Source organism: Ammospiza caudacuta, chromosome 4, assembly GCF_027887145.1.
Source record: "Ammospiza caudacuta isolate bAmmCau1 chromosome 4, bAmmCau1.pri, whole genome shotgun sequence".
Lineage (NCBI taxonomy): Eukaryota > Metazoa > Chordata > Aves > Passeriformes > Passerellidae > Ammospiza > Ammospiza caudacuta.
Window position 1 is genome coordinate 14,105,487 of NC_080596.1, and position 17,479 is coordinate 14,122,965.

The 17,479-nt window shown below is 39.2% G+C and overlaps 1 protein-coding gene across 1 annotated transcript in view; it reads right to left on the bottom strand.

Annotated features, from left to right (window-relative positions):
* Positions 1-17,479, bottom strand: part of TNKS (tankyrase) — a 128,057-nt gene that overhangs the window by 60,232 nt on the left and 50,346 nt on the right. The window contains exons 4-5 of the mRNA XM_058804266.1: positions 3,216-3,252; positions 2,276-2,351 (exon numbers count right to left, since the gene is read on the bottom strand). Of these exons, the coding sequence (XP_058660249.1) occupies positions 2,276-2,351; positions 3,216-3,252 (113 nt within the window). The remainder of the gene's footprint in view (positions 1-2,275; positions 2,352-3,215; positions 3,253-17,479) is intronic.

Sequence of the window (17,479 nt, forward strand, 5' to 3'; positions counted from 1 at the left end):
CCCAATTTCTTCACCCACACAGCAAGTGTTCCCTTATCACTAGACTAGAGCTGGACATCTCAGAAAATCAAGGAATGCACAGACTGAAGAAAAAGGTAAGGAGACTGAGGGAAGAGTGTGGGTACAGCTGTACTGCAGAACAAGCATGATGCTGAGAATCTCAGGCCAATCTGCAGAGTCTGCATTCCTGGCCTGAGAGCTGCATTCAAACTGTGGCCTTATGCTGTCCTAAGCTTGAGGCTTGAATGCTCAGAAGATCTGCAAAAAAAAATTACTAAAGGCATCAAGGAATGCAAAAAGCAACTTCCAAAATGGACCAATCCCCAGTTAGTGTAAATCACCATAGATCAACTACAGGCAGCTACACCAGTGGAGACTTCCATTGACAAGCTCAGTTAATTTGCAGCACAGCTTAAAATGATCAAACCCCAAGTGATCTTGCACTAGAACAGGACCTGAGCACTTTGCTTTACAAATTAAATACTTCAGAGTTATATAGCATGCTTACTACAAAGCATTAGTAAACCTTCCATATGTTTAGAGTAAGGTTTTTCCAACCTTTCTGTACATATGCGGTGGTAGAAAAAATAGATCTGGTGGATATAATTTTTAAAAAGCTAATTAATATCAATGCCAAGGCATCTTAAAAGGTGTTTCAAAAACCAGTGCACTTACCAAAAACCAACCAAACATATTTTCAAAGTCTCCACACACGGGAACTTTAACTGCAATATGCTTTCCAAGCTTTGGGCACAAATTTCCTAACTAACTCAGAGGCTGCTATCTCAATTTCTGCTATCTCAATATGAATTTTAGATGTTTGGTTTTTTTTTTTTTTAATTTTTACTTTGAAGTGATAAATGTTCAAGAAAACATCTGCAAGGGCTCATTCTTTGCCCTGCTGACAGAAGTCATAACTCTGCATTTGGCCTTAGATCAACAGCGATGGGGGCTGAATTATTCAGTAATGCACTGCTCTACACCACCCCATTTAATTATAACAGAGGGCACTATTAATACCTAAATACATTTTTACTTGAACAGCAAAGTCTTAAAATAAGAAAAGGAAATTCAAGAAATAGGGGCAATATCTTTAATCTTAAAATGTGGAGAGTATTTCATCATTTTCAACACTGCTAAATTAAATAAAGCCCTTGCTCAATTGCCTGTCCACAGTTCATAAAATCAATTGCTTTCGAAACCTGGAAGATGCATCAACTTTCAATCAGTGATAAATGTAAATCAGCAAAAAACTTGCTGGGTTTTCCATCACATAGTATGTATGATAGCCATTACAACTGAGAAACATTGGAAAATGTCTATAAAAAACAGGAATTTTTGTACAATGGAGCTGTATTTTTTTATATATTCAGTAACAGCATACCTTTTAACCAAAAGTGTAAATTAACCTATCTTTACTGATTTCAGTGGTACTGGGCTGTTCCTCAACAGATCCAGGATGGGCAAAGGTTTATACTATGCTCCAACACACCCCATCAAAAATTAGAAAAAAAAATAGAAAAGAAAACACTCCCATGCTTTTCTCTCTAAAAATGAGATGTACTGTTACAGGTGAAACACTTTAACAGATACATATTAAAAACATTCTGGTACAATTTAAAAATACAAAAAAAAAACCCAAAAATCAAACAAACAAAAAACCCCCAACATTTGTAAATCAACAGTCTAGACAGACTATCATCTCAAAATCTAAACCATCAAAAATCACAGGATCTGCTTCTCACTCCGTATGTTCTTCCCTCCTCCAGTTTCAGCCTAAATCTTAATTTAACTCATTCAAACATCTCTGCCAGAAAAAGTCAAAACAATAATGTCAAATTTAAAAAAATGCAGAAGGTGTTAAACATAGCAATACAGTGCCAGTCAATGTGGCAGTGTATTAGGAGCTAAGCTGAATACCAAGCACCTCACCCAGACAATGTTCAAATACAAATAATAACTTTCTTCCTTTAGTAATTTTCTCCATCTCCAACAGTACATTTTGTTTTTCTTACAAAAGACCCTAAAGTTTTGTTTACATATAGACCAGTGCTTGATACTTGAATGACACAGACAAAACCCACGTCTGCCGACTTAATCTGTCACAGCTGCCAGTGTCAAGTATACCAATGTTTAATTTTATGGTGAAAAGGCATCACAGGTTCCCCCCCCCACCCCGCCACATACACCCTCCTGGTTTATACATCTATGCTTACCAGCATGCTTAAATTGGCCTTTCTTAAATAATTGAAATATAAAGCAGGTATTAACTTACCTTACGCCCATCACTTGCATGGCAGTTCACATTTAAAGGAGTCAATAAAGCCATCAGCTTTTCTTCATTACCACTCCTGCAAATGAGGAGAATATTATGGAAAGGGTGGGAAAAGGGCAGAGCTCTTTGATATCTATCTCCTTAGCAAGTATTTTGCAAAGTACAGTATATTTAAAATTTGTACTGTGGCAGGGAGAATGTTGGATGGCTAAAGAATCTTTTGAACATTTCAAAACCAAGGGTAAATACAAAAAATAATACTACATTTGCAGTTAAATGTGTTGCAAAAGATCATACAAAAACACCTCAATTTCTCTCCTTAACCTTGTATTTCCTTTTTCTAATTTTACAGATCCTCTGAAAGCCATTTGTTGAAATAAATGTTCTGAATTTAACATATTTTCATAGCATATGGCCCATAACATTTGAAACAGCTATATACCAATATCCATAAAATTGTTTTAGAAGGGTTAACAGGCTATATAAAATGGTCTTGTGCAGTCAGAAGGAAGGATGAAAAGCACCTTTGCAATATACAATTGAACTTTACACCTTTTGTATAGGCTTCCTTATGCTCTGTTCAGATAAAATCTATTTTCAAAATACATCCTACGGTAGCAGTAAAAACCCAAAGAAAAAAAAGATCCCAATATTTAAATTGCCCCTAAAAAGAACAGTCACAAAACAATAAAGAGGATTTAAGCAGCTTAAAGCAAAAACTCAATATTAACCTTATAACCACCATAGTGGGGGATTTCAATTACATAAACAGGCTTTTACATTTTTACCAGACTAAAGTCTGAAGAGATTTATGCTAATTAAGTGGTTTGCTTGCAGCATTTCATGGAAAGGCAATGACAAAACAGTACTATTTTAAAAACCCCTTTTCCTCGCCTGCTTCCACCCCCAAAATATGTTTTATATTCTAAGCAGCACTCACCTAGCAGCTTCCAGGAGTTCGTCCTTCTTGTATTCACCTAAATGATTGCAAAATATCATGCTGTTAGCATTTGGCAGAAGACAGATTAAGAAATGCAGTAGGAAGCAAATACAGAATTAAAACAGAGAAGAGGAGAAAAAAGCCCACACCCCGCTGGGTGATGGAGCTGTGACGTTAGCCAGCTTGTGGAGGCAGCATCACCAGTACCTTGGAGACGGGCAGCAAATTGACGCATCTTCTTGTCCAATCCTCAGATGGAAAGGCTTTCTTCGGACAACCAATGACTGCGAAATCTTGTGTCCAGAAACACAGTCCCGCTGATAGCAGCGTGTCAGCTGAAGACAATGTCCCCACCCCCTGCCCTATTCAGTATGTCACATTATACTTGGGAAGCATAATAAATTCCAAGACAAAGCAAGGCAGTGCGGCTTTTGAAAAGGTACAAATTACTGATCTCCGAGGCTCTCACCTGCCTATTTGAATGGTAATATTACACTTCACTAAGTTCTTTAGAAAAGCACGGATTATTAAAAAAATCTAGGTATTATATCATCAGCCACTTTTCAACAAAATACATGTTTGAAATAAAAAGCACAGACAAAAGAGGATGAACTCTGCAACAGATTTTGCTACGAGACTCTCAGATTAGAGATAACCATGAGTAATGTTAAAGCAACATCTATATTTGAAGTCCTGAGTTAAAACAGATAACTCACAAGGGTTGCTGCAGCACAGGATTAAAACTGCATGTTTGTATTTTAAAAAGAGCATGGGACAAGATAACCTACAGAAGTAAGACAGAATTCTACAAAGCTGAATCATTATGACATTGTGCAATAGAAATGGAATGGAATTTCAAGTCAGAAATTAGAAAAACTAGCTATTTAGCAGCTTTATGCAGTCAGAGAACAGAGTGTATCCTAGACCCAAAAGGTAGAGGGTTTGAAAAACATGCTGTATACCATCTGCCAGAGAATTAAAGCCTCTAACCAAAATGCTGTAAGAAAAACAGGAAGAAGAAGCTGTCACGAAAGAGGAAAAAAACCCCTGTGTGCTGCCTCCTATGCGTAATTGTAATAAGCCTCCAGTGAAACTCTCATTACAGGTAAGGAAAGGCACTGGGCCATGGAAAATGCCAGATTGGATGGCAGGTAAGATGGAAGGTTCATCTGAAAACATCCCTTAAAGAACAGCTGCACGATACAGGAGGAGGGTTGGACTCCCCATCCACCATGAAGAGCTTGGTCGCCCCCCCACCAAAGCTTTTCCAGCCAACAGCAGAGGGTTACAGGAACCACATCAAAACCAGACTTTTCCTTAAGGAGTCCCCTTTATTTCATCCTGCCTTCACACAACGGTAAGGAGGAGGAGGAGGGTGAGTACACGCAGCCATGCACTTCCGGCCCATTCCCTTGGATGCAGATGGGGAATTTTCCAAAGCAATATCTACATCACATCATACTGGTGATTTTTCCTTTCACAGGTGTGTTTAATTTCCTTCTGAATAATATTCAGCTTTGGGAATTCACAACAACCTGCAGCAAGGAGTTCCACCATGCCACTCACATGATGGGTCTCCTAACAGAGCTGTTCTGTGTTGCTGAACCCCAGCAATGGAGCAAGCAAGTTCAAAGCAAAGGTGAAACAGGTTATTTCAAATATAGGCCAGGAAGGTAAACCTAGGTTTTGAAAGAATTTATGTCTATGTTAAGGAAAGCTTCATCATGAGACAAATCAAATGACACAGAAATATGACTGCCTTTGACTTCTACCACTCTTCAGCTTCATTCAGAAGGGGGGCCTGTCCACCACAGGCAACAGCCTTTTCTAAGCCATGGTACATGTTCCTCTTTTTTTATTTTAATGAAGATAAAATACTGGGCACAGTTGTGAGTGTTTCAAATCAATGGTAAGTGAAAAGCTCTGGCCAGCATGTGAAGAAGAAAAAAAGACCCTTTATTACTGCTGCATTGTTTGTGCAACAATCTCAAACAGCTGGATTTCCTGCAGTAGAGTTATTGGCCTGCATTATATCAACACTTTAGAGACATAACCAGATTAAAATACCTCTTTGCACAGTTTGGTTTGGCAATGCATCTAGAGTCATAACCAGGCTTTTGAACATACTAGGTTAGAGAAGAGTAATAACATTTTTCCTTCATGCTCAGTAAGTTACTGTTCTATCACACAAAAGCTGTTTCCTCCAATACTTTGAATAGCAGAAGCCTTACTGTCCAATGAAAAAGGAAAGCTGCAGCTCTTTATTTAGGAATGTCCCCATGTATGCCCAATTGGATCAGTTAGTTTTACTAAGCAGTACTTTTTTTAAAAAAGGTATTTTCAGACAGGAATCCATACATGCAATTTTTGAAATTCATCATGGTTCTCCCACACTGATTAGGGTTAGGAAAACATTATTTTGTAACTGGCTAACTTTATTACTCTCAAAGCGCCACTATATTTTGCAAGTCAAAACCTAAAATCATATAAGCATTTACAGCCCACCACCAGGTTTGATAAAAAAAAAATAAATAAAAGAAAGGTCAAGTGAACTCCAGAGGCTCTGTAGGATGAAGAGGAGCCCCTTGGGCACTGGAGCAGGCAGCTGGTGGGACAGCACAGAGCCGGGAGGGGTCTGGCTGATGGCATTTGGGAGAAGCGGGTGGCGCTGGCCGCAGGAGCGACTGCTGCTGGCACAGGCTGTGCTCCCAGCAGAGGGCTCTGCCAACACAGCCAACGCCGCTTGGCCACGCAGCTCATCAAAGGCCATCCTGCAGCTATTGGCCACAGCTACCTCATCAAATATTCATTTGCAAGCGTTTGAAAACAAACCATGCGTGCATGGGCAGAGATGAATTTCAAGTTCTAAGCAGAAGTACAGGAATACAGACCATCCACCTCACATAACACTTCTGTTCAAAGAATGTCAAATCCACTTTAACTAAGCTAATAACATCTCTTAAAGAGCTCCTCTAGGCAGGTTAGAATTTATAGTTTTGTAAAAGGGCATCTACATGCCAGGCAGCCCAGAGACAGCTGGCCTGGGAATTTCTTAAGGCAAAGACAAGTGAAATGGGGAGCAGAGAGCGCCATAGCAAAGCAGTGTCCCTGTTCCTATCTCATCAGACAAAAGCTAGTAGAGAAGCAGAAACCATGGGGATTGCAGTGGCATTCACTGCATCTGATGAATTTCATTGTCTACAGCTTGCTCAGCATTCTTTAAATGAAGTTCTCTACTTGATCCCAGCTCCAGATCACACCACTGCTGCTCCATTTATGCTAGAATGAGAAAGCCACCACAGCTAACCACAGATAATCAGTGTCTCAGATCACAGCTACCATCAGGCAGCTAACCAGCCCTCTTTCTGCTCCCCTCCCAGGAGAAAACCAGTTACCTCCGAGACTCCTGATCAGCTGCTGCTATGCTGTCATTGCTGTGTCTGGCCCTAGCTGCATTCTGCAGTAGCTGATTAGCAAATTAGCAAATGCTTATTAACTATCAGACATCAGTGGCTGCTTGCACCTGGTGGTTGAGCAAATCAGTAGCGGGAAGCTGGGAAAAAATAACATAATGAATCTATCTTTACAGACAAATAGCCCTATTTCAGTCTCTCCTGAAAGTCTTGAAATTTCAACGGAATACTGAAAAACCTATCTGAATGTGTGGCATAAATCAACAGTGCTTTTTCAATGAATCTACACTCAACATTAAAGTGAATTCCTTTCCTATCCCTCCATACACATCAGCCAATACAGAAAGCAGCCAGACTTAAAATGTCAACCTGGACAAAGCAGGTTTTGCTTCACCATAATATCACATCAACTTTCCACAGTGAAGACAATTTCCTAAAAAATAATGCCACAAATTAAACCAAGCCATTACTATCCAATGGCAACATATAATGGAAACAAAATGGATTAACATATAAAATCCCCAGAATACTTAAACACAGTGAAAATTTTTATGCCAGCCAATGATCCCCTGCTTCTGACCTGTGACAAAGGAACACGAGTCTTATGAACATGCAACCATGGCCACAGGCTGGGCAGGGAAAATTCATGAGTACCACAGAATGTTTGAGATTGAGAGCCCTCTGGAGGTCTCTCATCCAACCCTTCTACTCAAGCAGGGTTACCTAAGAGCACCCTGCTCAGAACAGTGTCCAGGTGGCTTTTACATCTCTGCAAGGATGGAGACTCCACCAGTTCTCTGGGCAACCTGTGCTCAGTGGTCCCACTGAGCTCAACACCTTAAGTTTCATGGTAATCTCAGGTAACCTCCTCAGGACCTCCTGCTCTCTCTTGGCAGCTCAGGTCTAGCAGCACTGGAAGTCAGGGGAGAAATCTTGCTCTGTTAAAAAACATGGCAGCTCTACATTTGACCTTGGACCATGTGCAGACCTAACTCTTGTTATTAGTTGCTTGCCATGAAAACCTGAGCTTCCATTCCTCAAAATATACATCCCATGAGAAGATCTTTGTTAGCAGTCCAGCAGATTCTTTTCTTTTTTTTTTTTTCAAACAAGTATTCACAATTACCCAGCAACACAGAGGACATGGGCTCTCCACCAGAGTAGTAGAGACAGCAGGTATTAAAACCTCCCATTTTTCCTCATTTAGAAGTGCTTCTGGTGCCTTTCCAACTATATAGTCTGATAGCACAGGAATGCATGGGGTTGTTGGGAAAACAACAGAGTCCTGATGCATCTGGGAGGGCTGAGAACTTGTTTTTCTATCAGGTTTGTTACTTCATCCAGCTCAGTCCATGGCCAGGGACCCAAACAGGTCCCTGAGAATGAAGACCTTGAACAAGGATGGTGCTGCAACAAGAAGGAGGGCAATGGAAACCCCACATTTGGGCTGCCATTGCTACAAAGAAAGCAACGTAGAGTTCAGCAAAGAAATAAAACTCCACAGAAGTAAATTAAAATACACCTTTTCCCTGACACTCCAGGACTGCACACATCTCTGAGTGATCAATGATACACATCACTTATACCATCCTTTTTAATCCTCCGAGGTCTGCTCAGTAATATTTAAGTATTTAAAACAAATATTCAAGTTATAATCAGAGCACAAGACTCTTTGTGCTTCTGGGAGACTGCTAGGGTTATTGGGAGAGGATGAGATTTCAGGCTTGTGGTTTTTTTTTAATTTTAAAATTTTTTGGCAATTTTTTAAGAAATTTAAGTTTTATTTTCAATATGGCTGCTTTTGAAGGGTCCAAAAATACTATTAAAAAACTAATCAGTTCCTTCTTCCCCATTTAATTTTTATTATATGTGAACCAGCAGGTGACACTAAAATATGGAGTTAAATCAGAGTAAGAAAGTTTTTAACCATTCAAATAGCACCAGGTAGAGGGAATACCTGTCCAAAAAAGGAGTCAACAAAAAAAAAAGGAGGTATGTTGAAATAATATTGTTTGGGAAAAGGCATCTATAACTTAGTACTCTGAGAAAAACATGAGAATAAAGAGGAGCAAAAAATAACAATTTTGGGTTTTATTAATAATTCTATTATACTTTACTTCCCACTTGTTTAGGGTTAATTTCTTTATGCCTCTTGCACTTCTCTGCTCAGCAGTCTCTCACAAGTAAATGGGCTGATTTTATAAGCTGTCTAAATAGGCTCAACCAGGAACACAGCAAGACCCTAATTTTAAGCTCTTGTCATGGATGAAAAACACCAAAGCTACACTAGTATATGCAAGTGACAAAAAAGCAACTCAGAAGATAATGCCTTCAAGAACAAGTTCCAGCAAGGAGGAATGTTACCAAGGAGGAAAGGTTTGGCACCTTAACTCTGCCTCTTCTATGAGATGAGTCAGGCACTGTGCATTTGGACTCAAAGCAGACATTTGTAACTGAAATTTAAAAACTGAAAATGACTCAGCGAATAGTGAAGTCTTTCAGGGATATGCTTTAAAAGGGGTGTGGAAGTTAAAGAAATAAGCAAACATCATTTCTTTTGGCCACAACTCCACTAAACCACTGAGCTAGCAGCATCCTACCTGGAACATCTTTCAGTTAAGTGGACAGAGCTCAAATGCAGAGCATTCCTGACTTACAGCTCCAGAGAAAAAAGCCTCTTCTAAGGCCTGGCAGAAAGCACTATGTCAAAAAATCTGCAGTTTTATATAGTGCAGATCGGCAAAACCTCTGCCAGGGTCTTATCTGATAGAAGAGATTCTTGTCTATTAAGCCATCAGTTCAAAGCACATCTATTACATCAGCATATACAGGATACTGCAGTTACCAAATGCTGTCTCCATATCAAGGCATAGATTACACACACTGCACATTAGGGTTTTGGTCACTAAGAAGGATTAGGTGGTGTATCAAAACAGGTCTTCAGTGCATGTGCAGTTATAGCACCAGTAAGTTCACGGTTGACACATAACAATTCTGTTTCTCAGAACACCTTTTTTCAGTGGTACTGATCTATTTGTTAACATAATGTTACCAGATTTCCTATATAGTAGCAGAATGATGAAAACAGTCCCTTTGTCAGAGGATTTCAAGTGTTAACTCTTAAATAATTAGACAAAACCAAAGATGAAGCCAAACCCAAAAAAACCCTACAACTACCCATTATGTGGTAATCCATATAAATAATTTTACTTTCAACAATGTTACCACATTCTACAAGTTTAGCATATAGTTTTTTCTGAAATATTAAACAAACATTCTAGAACCTGTTTAGTGGACCTGTACAAGCAGTTTCAGTGCATGCTACTTATATAAACACCACGCACACATCCATTTTTTATTCTTAGTGTGAAAAAATTAGTATTTTCACTACAACTGTACTATTTTAGAATGCTGTACTTATCTTGAAGACACCACTGCTCTTGTCTGTCATGTTTTCAGACTGAGATTGAAAAACTTAAAAAGACTGCAGAATATCATGTCAAGTGACTGGGAAGAAAACCCAAACCTTCAGCAATTCAAAACACACCGGTGTGATGGAAAAATTGAAGGGGTTGAGGCTCATCTTTTCACCAAAGTTCAATACTCGTGACATCTTTTGTGAAATTGCATATAGAAATCTGACAGGTTTTTTCCAGAGTCTTCCCCATTACCCACCCCTTCATGCCTACAGAAAAAGCAACATTCCCATGGCTCTCCCCTTCATTTCTTATATTAATTCCTGCTATCAGCAAAAACAATCACCCACTGTAATTGCCACTACTTTGGCCATGCTCAGTATTAATAACTAATAAACTGCTCAATTTTTCAGCCACAATTACTTTCTCATTTCTGCAACATGCCCACATATGCATTTTCTCCCCAGGATTTCAAGGCAAACTTTCTGGAGGAAGACAAAGGACTAAGAAACTCTCTTTGTCAAATACTTGAGTACAGGAGGGGTGGATAGATAGCCAAGCTGCTCTTGTATTACTGCATCTTTTTCAAAAGCCAGATCCCTACCCTCTCTTTCCAAACAATATCTACAAACAAGTAAATCATTCAATTCCCCAGAATATTCTCTAAAGAGAGATGAGAAATACCTTACATAACTTACATAAAGCATGGAAGAAAACTGGCAAGAAAAATATAAAATGTAACCCCCAGGAAAGCCATACTGTATAAAGGCAAGCTCCAAAATTATGCTTCATCATTTAATCTTTCTCTGAAAAGAACTCTAGAGTAAATACAGGAAGATTAAATTTTGCAGATTCTCCAATTTTCCCATTGTAGATAAAACATGCTAACAAGCTGTGGACGGCATGTCTGAAAATCCATAGCTGGATTTAAAACTGAAGCATTTATTTTAACCAAAAAAATCTATATTCTCTTAGCTACAGCAAACATGACAGATTTTGTAGTAACAAGTTGTACAGATTTAAAGAAGTGAGGGTTTTTAATGTTTGCTAGAAAATGAACAGGAGACATAAAATGTACACATGTGCCAAAGTATCTCTTTTTACCGAACAGTACAATCCTTCCTCTGTGTGTCTGAAGCTGCCCTGTGTATCTAAACTTACTCTACAAACCTGAGGAAACATAGGCTGCCACCTCATAAAAAATGCACACGTGTTGCCACGCTTGCCCTGCAGCACACATCCTGGAAGGAACTCAAATCCAGTTAAATCACTCCTCTAGCTCCTAGACAAAAATACAAAACATTTCCTTTGCCTGCTGGGCCCCAGAGTAGTGAACAGAAGGGAGGAACTCCTTTATAACTGGAGGAAATGGGGCAAACCCTGTCAAACACACAGCAACAAAAGAGCCAACATATATTTATGAAACACTTAAGCAAAGTACAGCAAGGAAGTCCTTAATAAAAGAATAACAAAACAGAGGCAATAGATTTTGTTATAATGAACCATTTTGTCATGGCAGAAACCACAAAACTGATCTGTCAACAGTTCACTTTAAACATTTTGGAAAACATGCATATCTGCCCAACAAAAAGATGGTAACAAAATAGCTCCCCAAAATCAACCCATTTGCCTTCCTGCTGTGGGCAAATTTTCCCTCCTGGATTTTTATTTGCTATCTAAGAGTCAAAAGACAGTTGGAAAGCTAAGGAAAGTTTGGTACAAATCAAAGGAAGAAAGGAGATGGTGCCCCGACTGGAAACAGGATATGTGGCTTGATATGAAAGATTAGTACTGGTAGCCCAGAGTAAAAAGCAGCTGCTTAACTTGGAACATTCTTCCCCTCCCTTATCCTCCCCATGAGATTTTATGATAAAGATATTATTGACTTAAATACAACAGTTCCATTTGCTTTGTCTCATTTTTAAAAGTCATCTTTTAACACCTTTTCTGAAGACATCTGCAGTAGCAGCGCTCAGTGACAGTAACTCAACTCAAGCTGACCTGAGCCAGGGTAGGGTCTCTGCATATTCACTCAGGCAAAGAGCAGCTCTGTGCTCTAATGTGACTAAGAGCATATTCTAAGATGAAAAAAAGCTGCAGTTTACAGAAAATGATTGAAATCTGAATCTGCCAACTGCTATCCTCACTAAAAAAGAACTATTAAAACACCAGCTGGGGAAAAAAATGAATTTTCTATTTACACTCAGGCACTTTCTGCTACTCCTATTGGAATAACACACCAGACAGAAGTACAGCAATGACAGTACCTACTGCCAATGTCCTGGGAGTCTGAGAAGGGTTACATTATTTACCAGCAATGAAAGAATAATAAAATGTTTACAGAACTGAGTTGTGTGTAATATTTACAGTCCCTTATATCAACCTCATTGTTTTAAATACTTTACTGTATTAAAGTAAATACAGTTAAATACATGCAAATACATGTAAATACAGGTTAAATACATAATAGAACAACCTATTTCAGTTTAAAGGGACCTAGAGTGATCTTGTAGTTCAACTGCCTACCACTTCAAGGCTGACCAGAAGCTAAAGTTTGTGGTTAAGGGCATTCTCCAAATGCCTCTTATGCAGCAACAGGCCTAGGGCATTGACCATATCTTGTAGCCTGTTCCAGTGTATGACCACCCTCTCAGTGAAAAAAGCTAACATGCAGTCTAAAAGCCTCCCCTGGCACACCTTTGAACCATTCCTATGCTTCCTTGTCACTGGATCTCAGGGAGAAGAGCTCAGAACCTTCCTGTGCACCTCCCCCCCTCAGGAAACTTGAGAAAGCAGTGAGGGCATCCCTCAGCCCCCTTTTCTTCAAACCATCCAAACCCAAATTCCTTAGCTGCTCCTCAGAGGTAACAGGTTTACACATATGATTTCTTCAAAATAATAATTTATTGCCCTAAATGACAATTTAGTTCATTACGAAGACTGGAAACAAAATAGCACCACAGAAAAAAAGTCTGAGGGAAAGAAAGAGATACTAACTCATTAATTAAAGAGCTTCAGTTTAGCAGATTGCTGTCATTACAAGGAGGATATTCCTTCTTCAACTTTCATTCACACCAGCAAGTTTGATCAGATGCAGCACAGGGCTGCCTGTTCAAGACATACCCTGTACACTGTGACCATGGACACCAATCATCAGTCCTGCCCAAATGGAAATTGTTGATACACCATGCACACCTCACTGCTACTGAAAAACTAAGTGCAAGAACTCTACTATCACAGGTATATCCATAAATAAAGCATCTTCCAAAACAGGTGCTCCCTCTGTTGCTGGACAGAAAGGAAATACATAAACTGCATGTATCCTCAGCATAACAACTCTGCAGGTTTCTGTGTAAATCTGCAGTAAAAGATAGTTTTATTGTGTTCTGCATGAAGCAGGAAAAAATACTGCTTTCTCACTCATTTTCAGATATCTCACTAGATTTAAAGACTCTGCTTACTCCAAATAATACAAAATATAATTGGCCAGAAAGTATTTCTACATTCCTCATTCATCACAACCACTAATGATTTTAAAAACACTGAAGAAAATATGTTTAAGTGATCCTCTTATTAGGTAATGTGATTACCAGCAGTTCCTAAATGAGTCTATTTTTCCAATGGCTTTATTTCAAAGTTATTCTGAGATACAGTTCATTGTTATCTTTCAAAAAAGTAGTATTTTAAATCTCCATTTAACCTAAAAGGAAAGACCATGCAAGAGTTAGCACAGGTTCTCTCTACTGTGCCCTAGGTGCGTTAGTTCAGCAGGAGCTAACTCAGTATTACCACTCCTCCCAGAGAGTACATACCATCAAGGAGAAATCATACTGTACCTTGCCCAACACTAGTTTAGGATTCCTGTTTGTCCCTTTCTATAAAAGCCCAGTTACTGATGCAGGAAATGGTGAGATTATTACTGACAGAACTTGCCTCCTGATGCTGACTCTCCTTTTTGCCATCCTCTGAGCATCCTTTAGCAGAGCAAAGACAGGTTATAAGAGAATTGGGTCTGTCTTCAGAGAGCAGCACAATGAAAACAGCAGGGAGGAAGAACAAATGCCCAGAGAAAGGACAGCTCTTGCTGGATCACACTGTGCCATTAAAACAGTTCTAGCCATAACATCCTTCACTGCAATCAAAATGGTTTTGGATTTAGATAAAGGACACAAGGAAAGGAACAGGCAAGGTCAAAGAGAGGGAGTGCAAAAATTTTCTGGATTCTCTTTTTCCATTCAACAGTCACACCAGCAGCCCTGACCCTTGGCAGTGGGCTCTCTAGGAGTCCAACAGTCTAAGATGTCAGTCTGCCTCTGGTTTTTGTCAGACACGTCTTACAGATACCATTTTGGTCCAAATAGAAGGCTGTGCTTGGACAGAGAAGCCCACATAACTCTTGAGCATACAGATAGTGCTTCACTATCTGTAAAATAGAAATAGAAAATTTCCCTCAGTGGTGTCCTTCAGCAACTCAAACCACGCTTGGAAGTACAATACTTGCAGATTTTGGGCAGGGAGACTCCTAGCCAGCAGTTAAGAAGGGTCTCAACAAATTCCTTTTTTCATTTCCCTTTTTCTTACCTTCTCCGAGATGCTGCTCCCAGCCTTAGCAAAGACAGAATACCCTATTTAGAAATTACAGCCACATACAGTAAGAAGTCACAATGCACACAAGTCATAAATTATTTTCCTTCTGATCTGCTAGCTGTTCAGGAGAAAAACACTTACCTACTGCCTTGCATTAGTGCACACAGACAAAAGTAGGCAGACTCTGGAGATGGAGCTACATTTGCCCTGCCAGTGGGCAGGAACAGGCTTCCTGCATAGCTCAACATGACTTCAAGAGAAGAGAGATCCATGAAAGGAAGATTTACTGGATAATTAGACCAACAATTTCTAGAACACTGATGAGAGTTTTCATCTAGCTCCCTGAGGATAATGCACCATTTGAAAAGGCATCACTTAAAATACTTACCTTTTAGATTTGTGGGAAGATCAGCAATGCAAACACAGAACTGTTATTCCCTCCATTCTTAGACAAGTATATTTAATCCTATACTTACATACAATGCTGGTTTGTGTTTTTGCTCTTTCCATCCCTCTAATTTTATAAAAAATTCTTTTTTCTTGTGCATATAAGAAAGAAATTGTCTTTCTCTACTGGAAAGGCTGCTCACAAAAGATTTTTGGCTATGAGTGCTACAAAGTAATTAATATCTGCACACCTCCTTTCTAAGGAAAGGTTATTTTTGTCTGTTCTGCCAGATAGAATAAATCCTTCACTTCCAGGGCAATAGATGACAAGAGACTAACCAGCAAAGCAACAAATGAATAATACTGAGAAAATAATGTCTCTCACACAGATCTGCCTTGCACATACTTTAACAAAAACTTGCTTAACAAGAACAAAAACCTAAGTTTGTTTACAATGGGAAATAGACATCCAGATTTTTGGATGGTTATGCAAACTGGCAGCAGTCAGCATCAGATTATCTGTTCAACTTTGGCACAAAATTGCCTTTAATGTGTGAGATTTACCTTGCAGGCAAAGGTAGCTGAAATGCAGACTCCCTGCATTCATTCCTGCAATAGGCCTGGCCACAGCAGGAAGTCTGTCCTGAAGAAGGTTAACTCAGACTGAGCATTGAAGTGAGCTCTTGACTGCCCAGTTCAACAGTGGATGGAAGCCACGATGCCAGTGCAGCCTCCACCCTGCCTCACTCCTGAGCAGAGCACTGAGAGCCTACCACTCCAGGGAAGCCCACAGCAGGAGATCAGGCACGAGCTGAACACACACCAACCTGCCTTATGACTTTGGGCAAGTCAGCAATCGCAGAAGAGTATTTTACTTACAGAAGTCATGGTGCTTAATCCTCTGAGTCTATCAGAGTAGTTATTATTAATATAATCAAGTAGCAGAAGTAATACGATCATCCAAAATTACTTACAAAAATATTCATAATAAAGGCTGGATTTTATTAATCGAAAAAATAGATTCTCAGAAGGAAGATTCTCAAGGCTCTGCCCTCCTTTTCCACTGTTTGTAGGAACAGAGCTTGTAAAGGCAAGGTGCATATTTTATAGAGTCCAGCTCCCTGCATGAATCTATTCAAAAGCTTTTCAGAAATTAATAGCCCAATTTCCCTGGATTTGATGACATCCCATGTTTGGCTTTTGTTACTTATATTCCCTCCCATATTACCCTCCTGAAAGTAAAGGTAGACTGCATATGGAAAATGAAGGCATTCTTTACAGAATCAGTCCTTCCTCATGAGAAGCTGCTACTTTAGGGCTGACAGTGGTAGATGTGAGGATCTGAGAGGTATTCAAAGGTACTGATATGCATTACAGGAGTTTTAATTTTCAGATAGAGACAAGCTCCTCTAGCAAGTCTGTTAGGTTTATTCCTAAGAACAGCTGGCAGCCTTGTCAGTCACTTGTACCACCAGGGTTGGCCATGCCAGACACACACATAGCAAGAGGTAATGACTTTGTTGAAGGTGGCAGTCAGATGAAAGCTGCCATGAGTTTGCTACTTGTGTAAGGACAGAGCTGTTTGCCTGCCCGGACTGAAAGAACAAACTGAATTCTGAATTTATGCCAAAATGTTCTTGCCATTATACAAAATAAACATCAAATAGACAAGTACAACATTGCATTCCTAAAAGGCAAGCAAAAACAAATTTGCAGAGCACAGAAGGATACGGACCATGATGTTCTATAGCCAATAAATAATCAAATTAAGTTATGAACTGAAAATGCTACTGAAACAGCAGAAAATACACAAGGTTTAATTTCAAAACAAAAGGGAATGCCTTCAAAAGAGTAAAGTACTTACTTTTTAGGTGACCAATGGAAAATACAAGTCTAGAGAAAGGAAACATGCCATTCCAAAGTTTCTACCCTACAAACAGGCAGCTATGTAAAATTTGTTCTAAAGACATTTGAAAATAAATGCTTGAAACATTACAGCATCAGTCCTTTTATCTCAATGCAGTGTGCAGTGCAGTACTGCACAGAATGAAGCTTCTATTCAAAGAAGAGATACTTGACAAAAAAGAACATTTTCTGTGAATAACAGTCTCCTGGAGATATCTTTGAGAACTTTTTTGAGTTTGTAAATTATTTGAAATAGTCCTTATATATGGAGACATTTATATAACCAGTCCTCTTCCCTGCATTCTCCAAAAAGACTCAAATCACTGCTTGTACTCTTTGCAGAGTAAAATTCCATGCCTGTATTTTCCCAACCCCTGAAAAATTATGATGTTCTCTCTGGAACATAACACTTTGCTCTTCTGCCAAAAAGGAAACCATCAAGACGAGTTAGTTTTTCAGCTTCCCTTGGCTCCCCAAAATAATATAGTTAGAACACTCTAAAGTATGCTTAACTTTAGGCATGCATGTGAGCATCCTAGTGACCTTAATATTCTCA